The 24692-nt window shown below is 46.2% G+C and overlaps 3 protein-coding genes across 3 annotated transcripts; all 3 read right to left on the reverse strand.

Annotated features, from left to right (window-relative positions):
- Positions 1-388: 388 nt before the first annotated feature.
- On the reverse strand, positions 389-1780 carry nat14 (N-acetyltransferase 14 (GCN5-related, putative)). The gene is made up of 3 exons (XM_008295768.1): positions 1744-1780; positions 1335-1477; positions 389-715 (listed from the first exon to the last, which is right to left on the reverse strand). Exons 2-3 carry the CDS (start codon positions 1413-1415, stop codon positions 389-391), a joined length of 408 nt encoding a protein of 135 aa, XP_008293990.1. The 5' UTR covers positions 1416-1477; positions 1744-1780.
- A 1805-nt stretch (positions 1781-3585) lies between these two features.
- znf628 (zinc finger protein 628) lies at positions 3586-16008 on the reverse strand. Its single transcript, XM_008295769.1, has 9 exons — positions 15894-16008; positions 13508-14026; positions 11774-11846; positions 10397-11335; positions 9502-9672; positions 7662-7995; positions 6871-7025; positions 5903-6145; positions 3586-5802 (listed from the first exon to the last, which is right to left on the reverse strand). The coding sequence occupies exons 2-9, from the start codon at positions 13879-13881 to the stop codon at positions 3907-3909; spliced, it is 4185 nt and encodes a 1394-aa protein (XP_008293991.1). The 5' UTR covers positions 13882-14026; positions 15894-16008; the 3' UTR covers positions 3586-3906.
- Positions 16009-17498: 1490 nt separating this feature from the next.
- Positions 17499-24279, reverse strand: il11a (interleukin 11a). Its single transcript, XM_008295756.1, has 5 exons — positions 24212-24279; positions 23574-23731; positions 20087-20182; positions 19834-19995; positions 17499-18885 (listed from the first exon to the last, which is right to left on the reverse strand). The coding sequence occupies exons 1-5, from the start codon at positions 24216-24218 to the stop codon at positions 18706-18708; spliced, it is 603 nt and encodes a 200-aa protein (XP_008293978.1). The 5' UTR covers positions 24219-24279; the 3' UTR covers positions 17499-18705.
- Between the last annotated feature and the right edge of the window lie 413 nt (positions 24280-24692).

The raw sequence follows: 24692 nt of genomic DNA on the forward strand, positions 1-24692 counted from the left end.
TGTCTCTTTGTGTCTGTTTTGTGTCTCTGTGGTTGTTTTGTGTCTCTGTGGTTGTTTTGTGTCTCTTTGTGTCTGATTTGTGTCTCTTTGCAGCTGTTTTGTGTCTCCTTGTGGTTGTTTTGTGTCTCTTTGTGGTTGTTTTGTGTCTCTTTGCAGCTGTTTTGTGTCTCTTTGCGGCTGTTTTGTGTCTCTTTGTGGTTGTTTTGTGTCTCTTTGCGTCCGTTTTGTGTCTCTTTGTGGTTGTTTTGTGTCTCTTTGTGGTTGTTTTGTGTCTTTTTGTGGTTGTTTTGTGTCCCTTTGCTGTGTTTTTGTGTCTCTTTGTAGTTGCTTCGTGTCTCTTTCCAGTCTGGATGTTAAAGGTCAGAACATCTGGACCTGATGTTGACTTTCAGCGAACTGGCCGACTGACCTTTCTGTTGGCGGGCGTCCTGCCGCTGATCCTGCAGTAGGGGTTCTGCAGCATGTCGTCCTGCGCTCCTCTGCAGCTGCTGCCCACGTAGTCCCAGTACGGCCGGCTGCTGCCCAGAACGCCGGTGGACCGCGGCATCGTGATCTTCAGGAACACAATGAGCAGGAAGACGGGGATGGCGAGGGCGAGGATGAAGGAGTGGACGAGGCAGCGCAGGATGGAGGAGAAAACGGCGAGGATGAAGAGGCAGAGAGGACGGGTGAGGATGTGGAGGATGAGGCGGTTCTCGGTTCCCTCGCAGCCCTCCTGCAGATTTACAGAGATTCGAATAAAACACGGTGACAGAAGCCTGAACTGAGTGTTTATCTTGTATAGATGAACCTGACGCTCATTTTTCACCATTTCCTGACACCAAACAGCTGATCGGTTCATCCAGAAACTGATCAACTAATCATCAGTTGCAGCTCTACAATGAACCTTCACCAAAACAAACTCGACTGACCACCAAGCAGAGAGCTTTATGAATTAATCCTGTTGGTTTTAGCTCCAACTGAGTCGCCTCCAGCAGATTTTAGAATCAAGAAGATCAGCGTCATTCATAAACGTTCCCCACCTGGATGTAAATCTATAATTGAGTTTGGTTTGTTGAAAGTTTGTTAAAGATTCCGACTGTTTTCTGGACGAACCGATCAGCTGTGTGGTCTCAAAATGTGAAAACATGTGCATCAGTGTTTCCTAAAGTCCAAAATCTTCAGTTTACTGTCACTGAGGAGGAAAAGAAACCAGAAAACATTCTAATAAAGATGCTGAAATTGCAGAATTTACTGTTTTTATTGAAACAAAATCAAATAAAGTACATCTTTCTGTTGCAGTAAACACTGTCACATGCACACCTCCCCTGTTAGTCTGCAGCGTGAAGACAAACCTTGATGAGAGCTTTGACCATCTCAATGTCTTCATCCTTCATCCTCCTCATCACCACCTGGTCCAGCTCCAGCCTCACCATGTTCAGGCCTGCAGCTCCTCCGGCTCCACGCTCAGTCTGACGGGAACATCCACACGAGGAGCCTGGAGCAGGAGGGAGAGCATGGATGCATGGTTCTGCTGCATTACTGTGTTCTCTGAGGCTGCAGGAGGCTGCAGGAGGGAAACATGCCCCCACTCAGCGGAGGATTATGGAGGATTAGGTGATTGTTTCACTCAGACTAAACCCACATTTCAAAGCTTCCACACAATCAGACCTGCATCAGCTCCTTTAATGGTTCTGATCGGTGCTGTGGTGAAACGACACGTTTCGCCTCCAGCAGCTGCTCGGGTGCAGCAGCTCGTCTTACCTTCTGACGGCGCAGCTCAGGTCCGCCGGACAGATGGATTAAAAAAAAAAAAAAAAACAACCGCTGAGTGTGTTTTTCCTGCTGCTTTAAAGGTCCAGAGTTTGACTTAATGACCACACTGTCGATTCGTGCGCAAACAGCCCGATTCTGGAAGCGAATATGCCCGTTTTACGCTCCGTTACGCGCCTCCAGCGCGCCAAGCTGCGCCATCTGCGTACGCACGAAGCGCGCCGCGTAAACCCGACGTGGACACCAACGTAGCGGCGTCAGCAGCGTCAGGACATCTCCGAGAAGCTACAGCTGTTTATATCCACGAAAAATAAAAAACAAACCGATTTTTATTCCACCAGCAGGTTTCTTCTGGCTGGAAATGACAACACAAGACATCATGTTGGAGATGTTGATGATGAATTACTATTTCTGTTCCTTTCTGGATTGTTATTAAAACTATTAAGACCAAAACTGAAAATATTTCAAATTTTCGTGAAAGTTCAGCTTCTATCTTATTTCTAATCCACTGTGAAGTGATGCAGAGACTGTAAATGACAAAAACAAGCAACAAAAGACAACAAATCTTCATGTAGAGATATTAATGATTCATCTTTAGTAAAAATATCACATCCTAAAGGATTCATACTCCCTGAAACTGATTCAGTTTTGTGTGAAAATGCAGCTTCTGTCTGACTGCAGATGTTCCTGCTGGTTTCCACCGTGTTCTGTCACGTTCTGGTTCACTATAAAGAGACAACAGCTGACTAGTCTGTGAAGAGTCCCAAGAAACCTAAAATTATGCAAATTGATGCCAAATTTTCATTTAAAATGAGTTTTTGTTCCACCAGCAGGTTTCTTGTGGCTGAGAATGACACAGCAAGACATTGTATTGGAGATGCTGACAATGAGTGACTATTTCTATGTTCTTTTCTGGATTATTATTAAAAACACAATGACCAAAATTATTTTTTAAAAAAACAAAAATAAATAAATGGTTTCAGATTTTGGTGAAAGTGCAGCTTGTAGCTTGTTTCTAATCCACGATGAAGCGCTGCAGTGGTTCCTAGTCCAGGAAAATCCCCACAGCGGTTTCCGTTCTGGCTGTAAATGTAATAAACGAGCAACAAAAGACGATAAATCCTTATGTAGAGATGTCAATGACTCATTTTTAGTAAAAATTTCCTGCCCAAAAAGCTAGTACTCCTTGAAATTGTCTCGGAACAGTCCAGACTGATTCCTAGCACAGTGTTTTACTGACTCTTTTCTCTTGTTTATGTCATTTCCAGTCAGAAAAAAAACCCGTTGGTCAAACAAAAAGTCACTAAATTTAAATTTGACATGAGGAGGAATCATTTTGGAGCTTATATATGCTGTAAAGCGAAGCTCTGCTTACGGTTATTGTCATGTTTTGATCTTAAATTCAGACATCTGAAGCAGCAAAAACACCAGTTTTACTGACAACATCTGGACTTACACGACATTGTGTGTTTCGTTTATATCACAGTAGAACGACATAAAACAGGTGGTTTTAATTTGCATTTTGACATTTGAGGTGCAAGTTTTTATTACTGCTTTTAAAATCTTGATGGTAAATCTGTTCATATGATAAATTTCTCACCTGTTAATCTGCAGAAATGTGTGTTTTCAACTAAAAGAGACCCTTTCATTGCACATCTGGGAGAATTTCAGTGGTATTTATAACACTGGATGCGGCGTTTCTTGGCAAATATGTTTAAATATGTCAAAAGAAAAACATAGAAATTGTTCAAATTCATCATGAACATCAACAAAGTGTTTTAATGTGTTTATGTCTAAATAAAGCTGCTGACAGCAAAAAGAAGCAAAAAGACAAAAGGTATTAACAGGTTTATTAATAATTAGTTACTATTAACATTGTGAAGAAAGTCGGCCATGTACAACATTTATTCACAAAAAAACATAATTACTTCATAAACAAACTGCCGGAGACAGTATAATTTAAACTAATATATATTTTAGGAATATCGGAGGTCCGTGTGCAGCCGTCTGAATGTATAACATTTCATGGCTTTGCGACGACACACCGTCTACCTGCACGTTCTCTCAGCGTCCAGGAGAACTCAGCTGACTAAAGTGCTAACAAACCGCACACACACACGCACACACACGCACACACACACTCACGCGCCTCAGTTAGAGCATCTCTTTGCTGATAGGTCCGTTTCTGATGGTGTCTTCGCTCTGCAGCGCCTCAGCGTCCTCCTGCTCCTTCCTCTCCTTCGCCTCTGCTGCTTCGTACTTCACCTCCCCGCCCTGCGAGATCTCGGCCTCCCCTCCTCGCTCCACCCGTCCCTCCCTCAGGCTGCTGGTGCTCACCTCGATGATGACGATCTCGTCCCCGCTCTCCAGCTGAAATATTCCCTCCATGGCCGCCGCCGCCGCTCCACCCTCGGTGACGCCTCCACCGCCGCTCGCAGCGCTGCAGGCCGCCTCCTCCTCCCCCATCATCCCTCCCTCGCCTTCTATCAGAGCGATCATCTGCATCCCCTCCTCGGCCTCCTGCTCCATCTTGGCCTCCCCGCCCAGCTCGAACACCACCTCCTGCCCATCCAGGGGCACCAGGCTCTGGGTCGGAGCGCAGGAAAGCTGCAGGCTGCTGTCTCGGCCCTGGCTGAAGGCGGCGGCAGACGAAGCGCCGTCCTGCGTCTCGGTGTGGAAGTGCAGGACGTAGGACTCCCCCTGGCCTCCCTCCCCCCCGGCCATCCTCTCCCCCGGCTTCCCTCCGCCCCACTCGTGCAGCAGCGACATCATGCCTCCCTTATCTCCCCCCTTCTCCCCCTCACCTTCGCCATCTGTTTTGAACTGCAGCACCAGCGACTTTCTGTCCCCACCCATCCCTCCACCCGCTGCCTCCCCCGACGGATTCCCCTCGAACTGCAGCACATACGACTCCCCGCCCTCCCCCATCCTCACCCCCTCCTTCGCCTGGCCTTCATTATCGAAGCACAACACAAACTGCTTCCCCGTCATACTTTCCTCTGTCCTCATTTGCTCTGTGGAGGGGTGAGGCCTGCTCTCTGGGGCGGGTGCCGTGGTAACACTGGGTGGGGGTCCTGAGGTGTCCACTGTGGGGGCTGCGGTGCTGGAGGGGGGGACAGTTGTTGTGGAAACGGGAGGAGGCAGCGGTGACTCTGTGGTCGCTACGGTAACGTGGCCGTTTGTAACCGGCGGAGTCGAAGGTTTCTGAAGCGCAGCTTTGGGTTTTCGTCCCCGGCGGCCCCGAGCCGTCCTCGTGCTCTTCCCCAGGATGGGCTTGTTGAGCAGGTAGCTGGTGGAGAGGTTGTGTGTCGCCGTGGCAACAGGAGTGTGTGTGTTGTTGTTGTTGGTGATGATGATCCTGGTCTGCTGCTGCTGCTGCTGCTGCTGGGACACGGATGGAAACTGGGCCATCTGAGGCTGCGCTTGGTTCAGGACGGGCTGGAATGTCTGGATGGTCTGCAGGACGGGGAGGCTCTGCGGCTCCGGAGCCGCCGGAGGGTTGTTGGCCGTCGGCAGCAGAATCAGGCTGGACTGGCTGCCGTTGTTGGCGGGACACTGCAGGAGGAGGAAGTTCTGCGAGGGAGGCGGCGGCGGCGGGGGAGGCGGAGGAGCCGGCGTCGGGGACGACAGCGGGATGAGCTGCAGGCCGCTGGCCGTCTGGATCATGAAGTAGTTCTGGGAGGTGTTGGGGGGAATATTGAGCGCCGGCTGGGACACAATCAGGCTGCCGCTGCTTCCTGAGGCTTCCAGGGTGATGGGGTTGAGCAGGGTGGTGGTGGTGGTCACCCCTCCCACGCTGGCCTTCACCGAAACGCCATCTTTGCCTCCGCCGCCACCGCCGGGGCTCGGCAGGGAGACGCCGCTGCCGTGGGTCCGGATGTGCCTCTGCAGGTACGAGTGCATGACGAACTCCTTGGAGCAGTACGGACACTTGTAGTCTTTGCGCGAGGAGTGTGTGCGCAGGTGGAGCTGCAGGTTGGAGGAGTGCGTGAAGCTCTTGCTGCAGTGTGTGCACTGGAAGGGCCTCTCTCCTGAATGGGTCCGCTCGTGCTGCTCGCCGGGAAAGACAAACAAGAACAAGTTAGGAAAACTGTTTTGTTTTTGTTTTTTTTACGTCCTCAGGGTGAGTTGAGTCTGCAGCTGCTCTGACCTGCTTCAGGTTGGACGTCTGGGAGAAGGACTTGGAGCAGATGGAGCAGGTGTGAGGCCGCAGACCCGAGTGCATCTGGCTGTGCCTTCGCAGGCAGCTGGTGTTCTTGAAGGACTTTCCGCATTCTTTGCAGACGTACGGCCGCTCGCCGGTGTGCTGCCGCAGGTGGTACTGGTAGTGAGAGCTCCACTTGAAGGTGAGAGGACAGTGAGGGCACTGGAAGGCCCGGACGCCTGTGTGCACCTGGTGGGGTGTGGATGGAAAAAACACATTACTCTCCACCTTATGTTGGAGTCATCCTCAGAACCCCAACACGCACCCATGGGCTTAAAACAGGAATCATCTCTACAGTAAATCCCCTAAATGACATCATTTATAGTTGAAAACTGTTTAAAATACAGTCCTTGTACTAATCACGTGTGACGTACGGGTTCTGAACCAAATCTGAGCTTCAAAAACCTCCTTATTCAACATCATTTAAAAATCCACCAAAAATGAAAGCGTCTGCAGCAGATCCACCGTGTTGAATGTATCCTCAAACAACTTCCTCCTCTGTTTACTGTTTCTGAGCCATGCTGCTTTGATTTTATTCATCATATGTTAGATTTTCCTTTCTCTGTGGACACACTGCCTGCAGTTCACCTGAAACACCGAAGCAGAGGATCAGCTGGAAGCAGGAGGGAAGAAGTTTAATTTTTGCCAATTTTCTCAACAAAGGATGTTGAATAATTTGATTAAACGTCACGATTTTAACCTAAACTTGGTGAATTTCCCCAACAACAGACCTGATTAGTCCACAAACTGTCTGAAAGTTGAACCTCTGATGAGTCCCTCTTTGTTTACGGTGTCTGGCTGATAAATGGTGTCATCTTGGCGACTTTTTAGAAAAACATGACAGGCCTTTAAAACCCGGCGGTGGGTTTTGGGGTTCAGAGGGTTAAACGTGTGGTTCAGAACAGGATTTTTACCCTCTGGTGGATGGAGAGCAGCGAGGATCTCTTGAAGCTCTTCCCACACTCGGTGCAGCGGTAGGGCCTTTCCCCAGTGTGATCCCTCATGTGGTACTTCAGCCCCGACGAACCTTTGAAGGCTTTTCCGCACTCGGGGCAGCGGTATGGCCTCTCTGAGAGGGAAAGACGCAGTTTATCAAGTCTGCAGATCCAGCGTAGTAAGAAAACAAGCTGAAGTCGAGAAGCTCGGTCGATGTGAATGTGCTGTTACCCCAGCAGGTGTGGAAGCACAAAAACATGAAAAACCTTCTGGTTCTGGCTCAAAGCTGAGCCCAGAACTATTCATCCACATGTCAAGTTAGATTTATAGTCAGTTCTTATTTGACCAGCAGGTTTCTTATGGCTGGAAATGACACAAACAAGAGACAAAAGACAGTCAAACATTGAGTTTTATCAATTTTAAGATATTTTTATGTTTAGTTTTACAAAAAGCCTGATGGCCTCTTTGAGACGACGACTGAGAGATGCTCTGAATGATTTTCTCTCTGGTTGAAGCCATGACTTGCTAATGACCAGCAACTGACAAGGAATCAGATGTTCTCACCTTGTAGTGTGTTAGAACGCTGCAGAACATGTGCAAGTAAAATAATAAAACAACAACAATAGTAACATAGAAACAGCTCAAATGTTTGACAAACATCTCAAGTTTTCTCGCTTGTTTATGTAATTTCCAGCCAGAAGAAACCTGTTGGTGAAATACTAAACTCATGAGCAGGAACCATGCGGCGGCTGACTGAAAACGTCCTCACCTCCAGCAGCGGCGCTCTTGCTGGGTCCCGTCTTCTTGTGAGCTTTGCTGACTTTGACCGGCTGCTCCTCCTGCTCCTCCCCGACGGCGATGATGTCCACGTGGATCTCCCGCTGGCCCTCCTGCTGCTTGTCGGCCCGGCTGGGAGACGAGGGCAGCGGCAGCGACAGGGAGAGCGACGGCGGACACACGATCTCGGCCTCGGCCTCGGCCAGCAGCCGCTGCTCGGGGGTGTGGGAGTGCTGGTGGGTGAGGAGGGAGGAGAGCAGGGGGAAGGAGCGGTCGCAGGCCGAGCAGCTGAACTGGGAGCGGGACTGCGACGACAGGGAGTGCATCTAGACGAACAGAAGACGGGACAAGAAACATGTTTTCAAGATGGACAAACTGCTGGCGGTCATTAGGGCTGGAGATGAGCTGCATGCACATGCATAAGTGGCTCAGGTGGTGCAGCAGGTTTTCCACTAAAAGTCTGACGTTCAATCCCCTGCAGCTCCACACCATGCACGGCCTCCACTGGTGTGTGAATGGATGAATGAGAAACTACAGTCGTGACTCGATGATCTGACACGAAATGTAAAACCTTCTTTTATGTCGGATATCAAGGCTGTCGGATTGTCCAGACGGAGGTCCAGATACGAGGAGGGCTTGATGCTGGAAGGCTCATTAGTTGTTCATTATTGTTCATAGTTGTTATAATAACTAGTAGGTCTGGTCCCAATAGAACTTTCTGCTCTCTGGATGTTCAGGCCCAATTAATGATGAATATCAGAATATCCGGTGCGTTCGGGGGACACTTCCACCCCGGGGCAGCGCTCTGACGGGGTGGAAGTGTCCAGAACACACAGGCAGTACGTGGCTGCTGATGCTAGTTTAATTAGCGCTCACACTTCTGTTTCCTCCATCGGTGGCGGTGGGGGAGTGGCAGATACGCTCCACCGTTACCATCCATGTTTACTTCCATAAACACTGAGCACGCTCGCTGCGTGTGACGTCGTCGTGTCCTCTTCTGCGCATGCGGGACACTTTTGGGTCGTATGAAGTTCACACAGCAGATCACATACAAGTCGCATTGAACTGGAAACGTGAAGGAAGTCACAAAGAAATCCTCATTGAGCATCAAGTCCTGCAGTGTGAACGTAGCCAATCTGTGGGATTGTTCAGTCAGATAATACGCCGTCATCCTGATTGGTGACATTAAATGTCATGTCGGAGTCACAATCCAAGGCTGTCGCTATGTTAAGGCTGTTTTTATGGCTTCTGTTGGTTTCTCCTAAAAACCTGTCGGATAGCAGGTTCTGGATTGTTAAGAGATTGTCGAGTCACGACTGTAGTTATTAAGGCAGTAAAGTGCTAAACAAGTGGAGGCTGTTTACACAAACATCACATCATGCAAAAACCTTCTTTTCGCTGCTTGACACAAAAACAAACTGTTCTCATTGTGCATTAATCTACAAGAGGATCCTGTTTGATGCAACATAATTTCTCCTGATTTAAGGTTTCTTAGAGAGTATTTTAGAGTTTGTTGCCTTGCAGGCTCCTCTACAGTGAAGTGAGCAGGACTGTGAATCTGAAGCAAAGCAAACATTTGATTTTGGATGCTAAAGTTTCAGCACCTGAGAAAAAATCAGAGACCAAATCAGCCTCCATCATTCGAGGGTGATTCATTCGTTCCAAATTGAGCTTTCAAGTCATCTATTGAAAATCCCTGCATTTTTTTTCATATTGCGGAAAAGCTAAATATTGCACTTTTTCGTTTGTTCCGACACTGTGCAGCCCCGGTCCGGTGCATTAATGTGTCTCACAGTGTCAGCGAGCAGAGCAGCTCCAGCGGTCGTCCTCACCAGCGACACATGTCTGTTGAGGCCTCCGCTGGTCTTGAAGGTCTTATTGCAGTAGCCACATGACAGCCCTGCCCATGTGGTTCTGGCCTCTGGCTGGGCGGCCTCAGAGCTCTGAGTCACCTCGGTGAAGCTCTGCAGCAGGTCAAACTGGGCCTGGGTGGTGCCGACATTCTGAGGACAGACCAGAGGAAGTAATACATATCAAAAACATGCATCTTCAAACTGAACCCGCTGACTTCACCGCGCTGGACTTCTGCAGGTCAATTAGACTGAGACTCTGCAGACAGAGGACGGTTTGCTTTGATGCCGACGGATGAATCACACAACTGTGCTGTTTCACTACAGTTCTTGTGTTCATGTTGTGTTTGCTATGAAGTGAGGAGATCCGTAGTGAACGCTCCTTTGCACAAACATCGTCTTCAGTCTGCAGCACAAACCTCTGGAAGCTTCTGTGAGGAGCAGCTGACTTAAAGTTAGCCACAAAAGTCCTCAAAAACTGAGTGACCGAGCAAGAAGGAGACTCGTGAGGGAGGCCACCAAGACACCTATGACTCCTCTGAAGGAACTTCAGCAGCTGAGATGAGAGAGACTGTTCATACAACTGTTGTCTGTTCTTCACCATCAAAGCTTTATGGGAGACAAAGAGAAAGAATTTGCTGGAAAAAGCTGATATTAAATCTGGACCAGAGGTCACCAGAAGACATGTGGAGACTCTGAAGTCACCTGGAAGAAGGTTGCTTAGCCTGATGAAATGGAAACCCTCCTCACCATGAAGCACTGTGGTGGCAGCATCATCAAACTTTGTATGGACACTGCATGTCGTGAAACGGGGCTGGATAAATAAAATTAACCGAAGTGGTTTTCCTGCATCTATTCATTTGATTCCATCACTTACTGCGTTGCTGCTGTCGGTTCCCTCCGTCAGTCCCAGCAGCACCTCTGTTGTGTGTCCCCCCTCAGCCACCGTAGTCGTCTCCACCACCTCCTCGAAGTCGGCCAGCAGGTGTCCAGCTCCCACCAGGCCGTCCCCGACCTCCATCCCGGCTCCATGACCCGCCTCTCCACCGGCACCGTGCTCCCCCGGAGCCATGTGGATGGACTGGTGCTCCTCCAGGTCCGTCCTGGTGCTGAATGTGTGGCTGCAGCTGCCGCAGCTGTACAGCAGCACGCTGGCGCCGGTGTCGGTGCTCAGGTGGACTTCCGTCCCGATGGCCCTGGACGTGCACACGTCCTCCCCAGAGGGGGCGAGGGTGAGCTGGGGGAGGAGGCCCTGAGTCTGGCCGGAGGAGGTGGTGGACAGGAACACCTCCTCCATCCCTACGCCAACTCCATCGGCTCCCTCCTGGCTCACAAAGCCCACCATGTCCGTCAGCATGGAGGACGTGACCTCCTCGGCGCCAACCACCACCTCCACCACGTCGCTCCCCTTCCTCCCGTCCTCGGCCCTCTTCGCCTCCTTCCCGGCGGCGCTCAGGTTGGCGTGCGAGTTCTTGTGCAGCGCCAGGTTGGACGAATGCGTGAAGCTGCGTCCGCACTCGCTGCAGATGTAGGGCCGCTCGCCGGTGTGGATCCTCATGTGCTGCCGCAGGTTGGTGGACTGAGTGAAGGACTTGTTGCACACCGAGCAGGTGTAGGGCTTCAGGCCCAGGTGCACATTCTTGTGTCGCCGTAGGCTGCTGGAGTTCTTGAAGGCCTTGGGGCAGGTGTCGCAGGGGTACGGGCACTCGCCGGTGTGCTGCCTCAGGTGGTACTGGTAGTGGGAGCTCCATTTGAAGGTCAGGGGGCAGTAGGGGCACAGGAAGGTCCGAACGCCGGTGTGGACGCTCTGATGGACCTGAGGATGGACAGAGGCAGGAAACTCTGAGTTTAACTGGCAGTACTCCAGATTAACTTCTTACACTGGCTGCACTGGTGCATCAAAAGTTTTGTTTCTGCTCAACTCAATATATAAAAATAAATCACAAAACTTACTGCAACTTATAAAATATGTTGGTTTTTATTATTTCTGTCCAACCTGCTGTAACATTTCAACAAAATACATTTAGTTTACATCATTAATGAGACGGTGGAAGCATGAGGGACAGTTACAAAGCAGTTTTCTGCAGTAATCTCAACACTGTCCCTGTGCATAGTTCAGGTTCGCAGACATAACGACACTCCAGACTGACTTTTATAAGGGATTTATGTACTTGTACCTGGCAGACACACACAGACGGATCTGCCAAACATCCGCAATGAAAAGGTTCAGTTACACCTGACGCTGACTTCTCACCTGGAGCAGAGACGAGCGTTTGAAGGCTTTTCCACAGTCCTGACATTTATAAGGCTTCTCCCCTGAGTGAGACCTGCAACACAACATCCGGCATTAAAAACCAGGAAACACTCCGCAATACTTTCCTCATTTCACACCGAGTGCAGCTGGACCACTGGAAGGAATCAATTATGAATTTCACACAGTAATTTGCTATTTTAACGCGTTTTTTTTTCTGTTTCTGTTGACCCGAATGTGTCCAGATTGAACGGATTAGCGAGGGAGGTGGACGGAAACTAAAGCCCGTATGACAGATAAATTCAGGCATGCGCTTCGTGTTTCTGTGCGATCCGCTGGAAAACTCTGCGTTCACAAGTTTCACCTTGTGAAGCTGTTGAGCAGAAACACTGAGGCGCTGTGTTGGAAAATGATTCATTATCCGAGCGACGTGCCATCAGCTTGTTTTGTAAAACACAGCGCTGAAACCCGGAGGAATGTAGACATACAACATGAAACGAAACCAAAAAAATCCCGAAATCCATAATTACATCACCGCAAATTACATAAGGAATGACATCATGAAAACACCAAGCACACAGCAGGAGGATCTGGAGGCTCAAGGCAAAGAAATCCTCCAAAATTCACCCGTACAAGGTCCTGACTCTGATATTAAACCATCTTAAAACATACAATTTGTGATTATTCTGCTCAATACTTACTTATTACAGCACTAAAAATTCACATTGTGCCCATCTACTGTCGAATCTTTGCCAAACAGAGGAATTAAAATGTAGACAAACTCCTTCTACTTGTCATTAAACTTTTCAGCATTAATCCTCCAGTGCTGATTGGCTGTTACTCGTTTAGTGTAACCAATCAGAGAGAGCTCTGGATGGGACATTAGGGCTCAAAGTTAGAATTATTTTCATTGTTTGGTCTCTAAAATGTCAGAAAATGGTGAAAAATGTGCATCAGAGTTTCCTCAGATGTCTTTTTTGGTCCAAAGATGTTCAGTTTAGTGTCACAGAGGAGGAAAGAAACCAGAAAATAAGCTGCAATCACAGAATTTAAACCGAAAATTAGATGAAAAATGTTAAACCTCAGATCCGACATCTGGTTCATCTGTGATATACGTTGCTGTTTTTCTGTAGATGACTCGAATAATTCAATTTTAAAAGAATGAACCATTCTTCAGTGATCAGACGGAGCGATTACAGCGGAGCTCATCTGCATCCAAACTAAAATTTGATTTAAAAAAGCTGAAAAAAGTAATTTAAACACTGCAGACAGAGAACCTGTTTTTATTAAACACCATCCTTTCTGGAGATGAATTATTTCAGAGCATTATTTTAAAGTTTCTCTGCTGTTCCTGCAGCTCAACGAACTCTGTTCAATAAAGTTCTGTTCTATCAGACAGACTGGGCACAGAGAAGCCTCCAGTCTCCATCAAACCAAACGTTGGTTTGAGTCAAATAAGGAGCTGTGATGTCAGATTTACCTGAAACCAGGTGAGTTTATCTACATTTCTCTGAGCACAACACATACTTCAACATTAATATCACAGTCGCTCATGTTCATTTAATCATCTGAATTGTTATTCCATTAAGTGTGCAGCTCTAGAACGGATGTGCTTCAGACGAGAGAATGTTTTGATATCAAGCAGCTAAAAAACTTTTGGTGTTTGAGTTAATTCGTCGTGCTGAATCGATGTGTCACGCAGCCTGGTTGCAGCACAAAGACGAACTGAATGCGTACCGTTGGTGGTAGAGCAGAGCCGAGGAGCCTTTGAAGGCCTTGGGGCACAGGTTGCAGCGGTACGGTCTCTCGTTGTTGTGGCTCCGCAGGTGATGCGTCAACCTGGACGACCACCTGAAGCTCTTCCCGCAGTCCAGACACTGGAAGGGGTGGTCGGACTGCTCGGGCTGCTGTGCCGGCGCCGACACCATGTCCAGGACCACCTCCTCCCCGCCCTCGGCAACGCCCTTGTCCGCCTCCACCAGCTCCCCTCGCTCCCGCTCGTCCTCGCCGTCCTCCGCCGAGCCGAGTAGCGACGGGAACGGAGACAGCGAGGCGGCGGACTGAGGGGGGAGGAGCTCCGCCTGGACCACTAGGGCCACCGAGTTGGCCATCGCCGAGGTGAAGGTTGGAAGCAGGTCAGGATCAGTTCTGGTGTTTTCTCATGGCTGGTGCTCCATCACTCCTCCGTTCATGTCTTCGTCTGTAAATTCTTTCTCCTGGAAACTCCAGCTGGCATCCCAGGAAGCAATATTAGATCTGACATGAAACAAAAATGGACATAAAACCAGTGTTAGGAGCAGAATCCTCCACACAGACAGTAATGAAGCATTGAATACAGAAACTTCTTTTCTTCTGGCAGAACGGTTTTGCAGAACCATTTTTCTGCAGCTTTTGTTCCCATTGGAACGCATTTTAACGTCACAACCAGCCAACATTCAACCACAGACAACAACCAGAAAGTGCTGTAAGAGGTGCACAGACCGAGTAAAAACGTTTCTCTGTGAGTGAAGTGTTTTTGTGATGGTTAATATGTGAGTAACTCGGGTCCAGCTGTGGGTTTAGTCGAAGCTTTTGCAGATTTTTAATTCCATGAAAACAAAAAACCTGACGATGGGTTTAAAACGCATGTTAGCAATAAAAAAACAGAACAAAACAGAATCAGAGAACTATTTTCCAACCAAATCGAAGCTTAAAAACACGACATGTTGTTAACTTTATTCTACGTGTATTATTTTAAACTTTGTCAAAAAAAATGTAATGTTTACATCAGATTCTATATTATTAGAATTGTTTATTATTATATTAAAGCTAACACACATTTCAAACAGACACACCACCAGCTAACTGCAACACGTATTTTTGAATATTTTGTAGGATTTGATGCCAAAAAATGTGAATTTTTTAATTGAATGTAATTTTTAATTTTAATTGTTTTCTATTCACACCTCACCTAGGAGCTAAAGGGAGGCTTTTCTTGTACTGTGACCACATTAGCTGCTACCGAGACGATGCCAAACAAAATTTTGTTGTATTTTTTTGTACAATGACAATAAAGCTTCTTCTTCTTCTTCTTCTTCTGAGACACACAGAATAAAGTAGATTTTGTAAATGATCGGGATGAACAAGCACAACTTAAGCAGCGGTTCCACAATTTTAATGAGTTTAAGGTTACATAAAAAAGACGATTACGTTGTTTATGAGTTCTCACGTTCTTTATCTTTAATAATTCCTAAAATTCCTCAAATTTAAATGTCAACATGACATAAAAACCTACAGGAAGTGGGTCCACGGGTAGTTTTTAAGAACAATTTGACTTAGAAAGTATTTTATATCTTAACCTAAAATTTAACAAACACCTTTAGAAATGTTCGTAGTTTATGCTAGAAAAAAAATCAGGTAAATCAGAGATGATGGAGGAAATATTTATGCATAAATTTGATGATTTGAGATTTAAAAAAAATAAATAAATAACAGGGAAATATCTATTTTTCTACACACACTAGAATACATGTTATTATCTTAGTCGTTCTATTTATGTACAATCTCTGCAATAAAAATATTTGTGATGATCCGAGCAACACCTCTAATATGTGCAATAATGTTATTTCTACAGAACCAGGACTTGTGTTTATTTTGATTTATTTTTATTATTATACTTTATTAAATGTTTGCCCTGTCTTTGCTGCTGTAACATCGCACATGTCTCCACTATGTGATTAATAAAAAGGTTTATCTGATCTTTACAAAAATGTAATAAAAATCTGCCGAGATGTGTGAAATGAACCCAGACCGGAAGTCGTCCCCCCCGGTGTAACTGCTGTCTGAGCCCCCGGTAAACAGCGCCTCGCTCCGCCACTGCTCCTCCCTCCTCCCGCTGCCTCTGCTCCGCTCCGCTCCGGTTCGGCTCGGTCCCGCAATGCGGAGCTCCGCTACAAGTATAACACACATTACTGGACTTTAGCGGAGTCCCGGGTGAACCTGGAGCCCGCAGGCCTCCGCACAGTCTCTCTGTCAGGCTCCACTCTGGCAGTTGTCGGCCTCCTTTGCGGAGCCCGGAGCCCGGAGCGGCTCGCTAAGCCGCCCGGGGAGGAGGTGCATGATCCCGGGCTGCAGCAGTACTCACCCCGGTGCCTCGCCTCCTCCTGCAGCCCGCTGCGGGTCTCATGAACTCAAAGCGGTACCGCAGTGCTGATCCACACAACCTTAACAATAAACACAGCGCAAACTAACAGCAGCTCTCCGCCCGATGCCGCCTCCCAACAACGGGCGCGCTGATTGGCTGCCTGCCGCAGTAGACGGGACGCTCCCATTGGTCCGCCGCGGCAACAGACAGACGCTAAACTTCACCCGTAAATATTCACAGCACACGTTCAACCAAAAGAGCCTGTTAGCGATATAAATATACACACTACAGTAGATTAAAAACTATTTATGGAGCTTTATTCACAAATAATTAGAAGCCCTTTGAGTCTGACTCCACCGCACAGACTTCTGGGTAACGTAGTCTGCCGTCAGTCAGTTCCCAGAACAGCCAGTGGCAAATTAAACTGCAAATTAAAAAATCAATTTACTGTTATTTTACAGATTTTACCCTGCTTTGTTCAAATACAGATTTATCTGTCAGCCTAACAAAATGCTTATTTTTACCATGTGAACTATAAAAAACAAACAAAAAACAAACAAAAAAAGAGTCCAAAACCATCAATGTGCACAAAAAAGTCAATTTTTCTTACAACTAGCGATTCATTCTTCTACAACATTTGACTGGATAATTTCACTGTTTTAACTGGACTTAAATCAGAAAAAGAATCACTGTTAACTTACAGATATTTGACATTCTTTGCAGATTTTCCCGTTTTGTTAAATTAGACAAAATGTCTAGAATCTAGTAAAATCACTAAAAATAGTAATAATTCACACATTAACAAAGAAAAATAAAAAATGTAAATAATGTTCACAAATAGGTTTTGTTTATTGTTGTTGTTGTTGTTGTTTTTTTACAATGTGTGACTGTGAAACGTTTTGCTGTATTTACATGAGCAAAAATGTCATTATTTTACAGAGTTTTGCTGTTATTTGAAAGAGAATTTATTTACATTAGGATTTAAAAGCGGTTAAATTTTAACTGTTATTTTACAGTTTTTTTTTTATTTATTTTTTTACAGGTATTAATTTACATGTGAACCTTAAAAAAAGTCATGCCTTTTTTAAAGCACAGTAAAGTTTAAGATTTTAATTAATAGTTTAAAAAAAAACAACACTTATTTACCATTTTTCAATCCTTAATATATATCTTTTTCTTTTAAATACTGGCAAATATCTGTAAAATTATGTTTTTAAATGATTTAATTACAGTTAAACAAAAAAAAAACTGTAATTTTGTGGTAAAACTTTGCATTTAAATGATCAATAATAATCATTTATTAAAATAAATAAAATAAAATAACAGATTTTTGACAGGGACATTTATATTTTCAGTTTTGGCCTGTTTTGTTGTTTGTTGTTTGTTTGTTTTTGGTTTTTGTTTGTTTTTTTAGAAGTAACATGTACTAAAAAATTGCATTTTGTTTGTGATTTTATTAGTTATTATTTGTTATTTAACCAAACACTGAAAGTCTGTAAAATAACAGTAAATTGTATAAAAAAAATCACAGTAAAAATATTTTGAAATGATAATAAAGAAAACAAGTGCAGCGCAGACATGAAAGATGAAGTCCGATCCACTGTGCACATTCTTTAGTATTTATTTCACCAAGGCACATATTTCACATTGAGGCCAATCAGTGTGTGGAAGAGGCATCTTGATGGTACAACAATAATTTAAACGTGATGGTATTATAATAATTATAATTATAATAATAATAGTGAATAAGAATAAAAACTGTATAAAAGTACAAAAAGACAGGAGACTTGCTCCGCTGCAGCACAAAATAAATAGTTCCACCGAGTTACTTAAATAAATAGTCAATACTGTAACAAATACTAGGATAGGGAACGAACAAAACTGATAGTGATAAAATAGGTAAAGAAATCTATTATTATATTGTAGAAAACAACATAATACACAAAAGCACTGTATACAACAATTTACATTCTTGTACATTTATGTACACCTGTACAGGACATCGTGTCACAATACATAGTATTTTAAGGCTTTGGGTGTTTAACTAAAAATAAAAGACTTTTCTAGCCCAAAGTTCAAAATCAGCCGTCTCGCTCGTCCAAGAGGCTAATCCCAACGAGTTTGTGCAAAGAATCTAATCAGGACCATCAGTGCTCGGAAACGGGGCACATTCATACAACTTTACCACAACGTTAAATAGGCTGCGACACAACAGACAGGATTCACTGCTCGTCGACAGTCAATCCGCTCACCGCACTACAAATGTCTAAGGGCACTGAGAGTGAAGCCTTGGCTGTCCCTAACGGTTTGCTACATCTACTGGAAGAATTATCGGCTGCAGAGACACACAAAGTAAATTCAGTTTAAAGTCAGTATCAGAGCTGCGGGTTCGTGAAGTGCTACCGAGTTTTACTTTTCAGTGAGACACAAGAAGAAGAAGGAGGAGGAGAGGAAAGACTACAGAGACGTGGGCAAGTCAAATTCACGTTAGTACAGAAATAAAAGAGGAGAGTGACACATTACAACTTCAAATAAATAAAATTAAATAAATTACTAACAGTCAATAAATAAATAAATACATAAATAACATGAACAAGGCCTTTAGGAGGGGGTTTGGGGTGGATGGATGAAAGCTGGCTGCGTTTTTCTGTCGGCCCTGGTGGACTTTCTTCAGCAGGCTGGTGGACGTCAGGCCTCCAGCAGGATGCCGCTGACCTCAGTGCACGCCCACACGGTCCACTTCCTGCTCTGACCGAGGCAGAACTCCACGTACACTGTCGCCGGTTCTGCAGCCGCCCCGCCGCCCAGGTCATCATTGCACGGCGGACACTTTGGGCTTGAGGCTCATGAACGCCCGGTAGGCCCAGTCGCAGAAGAGCTTGAAGTGCTGCAGCAGCTCGTGGCTCGACTGCAGCACGTCGAACTGGTAGGGCAGGTGGGGCGGCAGGGACGGGGTGGCCGGGGTCAGCCGGGGAGCCTCCACCCGCTGCATCTGTGGAGCACCAAGCAGACGGATCAGAAACCAAGGCGCTGACTTCTTCTTTAACCCACGTTGACAAGTTAGCTGGTGAACTAATCCTCTAAAATAAACTAAATCGTCAAAATCACATCTTATTTAAACATTTGCCAAAAAATAAACTGTTTCCTAAAACGAGATCCTGTAAAAAACAGAAAATTCTGCACTTCTCGGCACAACCGGGAAGCCATGATTCGCTCAGCTGTGACCAACAGGTGCTTTGCAAAAATTCAGGAATTTTAGGGAGACAAAGTAAAATAAGAAACGTTAAATATCTACAGTAAGTGGAGCCTCCATGTTTTCTAATGTTGGTGTTTCCATCAGTCTGACTGTCTCCTACTGACAGAAGATATTCTCTCTCCTTTTTCATCCGTTTCCACAGAGCTCCAGGACTTTATATACCAGAGAAAAACTGTAAGGAAGCGTGGGACAGGCTCTGCAGATAATGAAATCAGGATCATGGTCAGTGTTGATTCTTACTGCCAGTGATGACCCAGATCTGTTTTCCAGAAATTAGCTGGAATCAACATCTATTATTCAGCTATTTGCATTTGTACTTCGTTTCCAGCCGCGTGTCCGCTCTGCTCGGCCTGTTTTTTTGTCACATAACCGTCGGCTGTAGCTGAGTCAAGTGACACACGTAGAATAAAGCGATTTTAAAGGCTGAGATTTGGTTGATTTTCCACACAAAACGGCCCATCGACCGGGATCGGCCCGCCGGCTTGTTGGAAAGTTGAACATCTTTGTGTTTGTACAGTTTCTGGCTGATAAATGGGTCATTTCTTTTTAAGATGACATGTGTTTCCAACCTGCTGGTGGATTTGGGGGGTTCAGAGGGTTCATGAGCTGGTTCCTCAGTTGGTGATGTGGCTTTGAGGAACCGTTTAAGAACGACGTTAAACGGTGAACACGGCTGGTGTTTACCTGACGGTGCAGCAGGTTGATGAGAGACTTCATCTCTCGGATCATCTCCACCAGTTTGGGCACGGCGGGGTGGTGGTGCTTCTTGGAGACCCTGTTGAGCCACTCGAAGTGGTGCTCGTACAGCTTGAGGTCGGAGTGCAGCTGAGACAGTGTGGGCTTCAGCTGGAAACAACACACACATAGTTCAGACACTTGGCCTGGGCGTGGTGGAGTGTCGCCGCTGCTGCACACAAACACATTATCGGAGCATTACCTCAAGATTCTGGAGGTCGTTGGCTGATCTGTTGCTCATTTCTGGCAGGGACCTGAACCTGTGGGGCTCCACGTCTGAGTCAAAGGCATGTTCCCTCTGAAAGAGAAAACAGATCGGCAATTAGCATCGGTGCAATTTAACTCATCCCGAGACAAGTCACGGAAACATGAGGAAAGAATTAGTGCGGCAGGCACCTCGACGGGCTCAGTGTTTTCTGTGCTTGGAGACAGTAGCTCTCGCTGAGGGGAGTGTGGTCGATCGGGTCAGTGTGAGTTCACCCACATTCAGCCTCCCCAAATGTCAACAATAAGAGCAAAGGACCTGAAGCCACAGGATGTTTTCTGCTGGGAGCCACGAGAACAACATATGCAGTGACTAAGAAAGCTCCAAGTGGGACAGACAACACAGAGCTGTAGGGAAACTCCAGGGTCACCGCTATAAAAAGACAGAATGACGCAGTGCTGCTGCTGCCCAGCTCCAGTTGTGTTGTAAACTACAAGGGGGCGCAGTTCCCCCGGCGGCCAGCAGAGGGGAGTAACAGCACCTGCTGCAGCCCGATGCCATTCTGCTTTATAAGGTCACCACTGGTTTAGTATTAAAGCCACTAATGAATGGAGCTGATTAATGCGTCGCTTCCAGTCAGCAGAGGAACCACATTAGCGCTGATGGATGCGCCGTAATAAACAGGATGTTGTGCTGTTGTGTCGTCGTGCAGCTCGCGTTGATGTGTTCGACGATAAATGTGCCTCATTGTCTCTCAGCTCACTCCTGTTTGTGCTCCTGTGTTTTGTCTTCTTCACTCTCTATATGACTTTGTCTCACACCAGGTGCACACACACACACACACACACACACACACACACACGTGCGCTGTCACGTGCACGCCCCCCCACACACACACACACAGAGCCTGCTTGTCATCCGGCTGCTCTCTGATCTCTTCATCTCTTGCGGTTCCATCTTTCTGGGCCTTTAATTCGGCCTCCTATCCTGGCGTTTCTTGCTGCTGCAGCGTCGTGACCTCACCCTGCTCGGCTCAGCGTCCCGCCGCTTTTCTTCCTCAATGCAAATACTGGAATGTGATAAATCTTTTTTTTTTTTTTTGATTTTTATCAGGTCACTTTGCTGTGGCGACCGAAAGCAAAACACTAAACACCGCACCTATGCTGCCGTGACTATTTACAGAACCCTCAGTGCACACACACACACACACGCAGAACGCCACAAAAATGCATACACACATGCACACATACTGTATGCATGCGAACACACTCACACACACACTCACACACACACTCACACACACACTGGAAAACTTATACATGTGTGTACACAGACGCACACTTCTCTCTCTTTAAAGCTTCATTACTTTTTGCAGGGACTTTCCACGGATTCTATTTATCTTTCCTAACTTTGTCCCCTCTTTAATGGAATTCCACACAAAAAAGGGAAAAAAAATTAAAAATAAATCTTCCGTGTTGCCGAACACCGTCTCATACTGTCCCCCTTTGATAATGCTGCCTTGTTTCACATCTGGATTCCAGGTTACGCCGCGGCCACACAAATCATTGTCTGAACTGCTGAGACTAGAGAGAGTCTGTGGCTATTTTTGATTTCATCCTCTTGAACAAAAGAGTTTAGCCATTTGCATAATGCAAAAATAGAATCTGGATCAGTCATGTGTAACCGGAGATGCGCAGATATGATCCCGCTTTCTTTTCACCTGTTAAAACACACTGTTGATACACAATCACCAGCTGCATCCAAATCTTGGCCAAGTTCTCAAATCTGATTTTCCTGCTCGCTTGACTGTCAACAACAAAATGGGACTTCGAGCCAGACGTGTTGAAATAAACACGTGTGATACATATTTCACACCTCCTGCAGAACATAAACATGTTTCTATGTAAACAGGAGAGTGGTGCGGTGTGCTGTCGCTTCACAGGAGGCTCATCAAACCTTCACTCACTCATTCGCCCTTCTGCTGTTACCTCAAACTCGCTGAGAGTGAAGAAAAGCCGTTTTGGTTCTCTGAGATGTTTCGTCACCTCCAGAGCTGAAGGAGCCTCTCGGATGAAGGTGGAACGTCTCAAAGAACCAAAAACAGACGTACTTGTTCAAAGCGAGGCTCACCGGGAGGCTGCTGAGTCAGAGCCGCTCTCCCTGCTGGATTAAAAGTGAGATCACTCGGTTAAATCCTCCCCGAGGTGTTCGCTGCTCTGATCTGAGCGTGAAACTCTGTCATCAATGAAAGCAGCTTAAAGCAGACGGAAGCTCTGAGGAAACCTGAAGTGTTTCCACAACACGGCGTGATGCAAAGCCAGAGCAACCTGGAGAACCTCAACAACGTTTTCCTCCTTCAAGTAAAAAAGCAACTGGACTTTAGGTTCTTTAAGACCCTGGAAAAGGTTCCACCTCTAGGACCTCTAATAAAAACTTTACTTTTAGGTTCTTAGACAACCCAGTAAAAGTTGTTCTCCTGGGATCACTATGACAAGCGACTGACAACACCAGTGCATGTAGGACCTCCAGTACAAAATCAGCTAGACTTCTCTTTAAGGTTCTTGAAGAACCCAGTAAAAGTTGTTCTATGAGGTGCTTTAGTTTTCACCAAAGAACCTGAACAATCCAATCAAACAAAAACAAAGCTGGAGCACTTCTAGGTTTCCTTCTTCTTGGTGCTTCAGTACAGAAACAAAGAACTTCTCTTTTAAGTGCTTATAGAACCGGGAAAAGTTCCTTCTCCTCTGTGCTTCTATCAACAACAACTGTACCGTGTCTTAAAGTTCTTAAGGAACCTAGAAAACATTCGTCTTGACTGAGAATCTACACAGACAAAGTTAGTGCATCTAGAATCTTCACTAAAAGGCAACTTGAATCCCTTTTAGGTTCTTGAAGAACCTGGAAATCGGTTCTTCTTGACTGAGAATCTACACAGACACAGCTAGTGGACCCATGAGCTTTAGCAAAAACAAGCAACCAGACTTGGAACAGGTTCTTCTCCTTGGAGCTCCAGTAAGAAACCAACCAGACGTCACTTTTAGGTTTTAAGCTCACTTTTAAGTTCTAGAAGAACCTGGAAAAGAACCTGGGAAAGGTTCTTCTTGACAGAGAATCTACAAAGACACAGCTAGTGGACCTACGAGCTTTAAACCAGACTTGGAACAGGTTCTTCTCCTTGGAGCTCCAGTAAGAAAGCAACTGGGCTTCACTTTTAAGTTCTGGAAGAACCTGGAAAAGGTTCTTCTGGACTGAGAATCTACACAGACAAAGTTAGCGCATCTACAATCTTCACTTAACAAGCAACTTGAATCTCTTTTAGGTTCTTGAAGAACCTGGAAAAGGTTCTGTCTGAGAACCCACACAGATCCGGTGACCTTTACCCAAAGTGGCTCCAACATGAGCAGCCGGTGACTCTCCTCCATCCTTCACCACAACCAACAATCATTTATCAATTATCAGCAGCCAATCCGAGCGGGTCACTTACCAGCAGCTCCTGGGTGAGCTTCATCAGGTTCTTGGTCTGATTGGACAGTTTGTCCATGTCAGTGGGCCTGCGCGGCGGCACCGGGGACGCGGACGTGAACACGGGCAGCTGAGCCAATAGCAGCGAGAAGAGCAGCGAGGAGGAGGAGTCGAGCAGCACTGCAAGCAAACACACGGAGGCAATTAGAGGAGGAAGACGTGCCGGTGAGGATGATGAGGACGAAGCCGAGGCCTGTCAGCACATCCTCCCCGGGTCGTGTTGTCACAGGTTCAGCAAATCATCGCGCAGACACCGAATCTGCATCTCGCGGAGCATCAGCGGGCGATGAATGCGGCTGATTGTCACACCTGCAACCCGATAGGTTCGGCATAAATTAGAAGGAGCAGGCCGAGTCAGCTCCAACAGTGCCCTCATTCATCCCCGAGCCTTTCAACTCCGAGCTAGACTTAAGCATTAAAAGGAACCGCAGCCGTGTTGAAATGATGAATGCTTGATAATTACAGGTGAACCACAAGAATCGCAGCCAAAGTAACCGTTGCTGCTGCTGCTGCTGCTGCTGCTGCTGCCTGGAGCTGCAGCTGTAATCCAGCACAAGTCCTGAAAACAACAGAAAAAGAAGAAAAGGGATCAACACTTACATTTCATATTGGATCCAACAGATGAGAGAACCGGCACAAAAATTTAAAAAAATAATAAAAATGAAAAAACACAAAAATAATAATAATGAAAAAAAAAAAAAAAAAAAACAAGCGGAGGAAAATAAATAAATAAATAGGAAAAATAAATTAACTCCGGTGTCTCTTCTTCTTCTTCTTCCTCAGTCAGTCAGTAAGGAGTGAAGAAGGGAAAAAAAAAGTTTGTGTAGAAGTTGAGGAGAAGTCTGTGTGGAGGGCAGAGAGACACTGACACAGAGAGGAGGGATGCCAGTGCGCTAAGTTCCAATTTTTGCGCGCAGTGAAGTGTTTAGGCTTGTTTAAAACTTCCTTTATAAAGACGTCGGGCCTATGACACATCGGCAGTGACTCACTTCATTCATAAAAACACGCACACACACACACGCACGCACACACACACACACACACACACACACTCAGACTCTCTCCTCCCTCCTCCCTCCCT

The sequence above is a fragment of the Stegastes partitus genome, unplaced genomic scaffold (genome assembly GCF_000690725.1).
Source record: "Stegastes partitus isolate 25-593 unplaced genomic scaffold, Stegastes_partitus-1.0.2 Scaffold1074, whole genome shotgun sequence".
Classification (NCBI taxonomy): Eukaryota; Metazoa; Chordata; class Actinopteri; family Pomacentridae; genus Stegastes; species Stegastes partitus.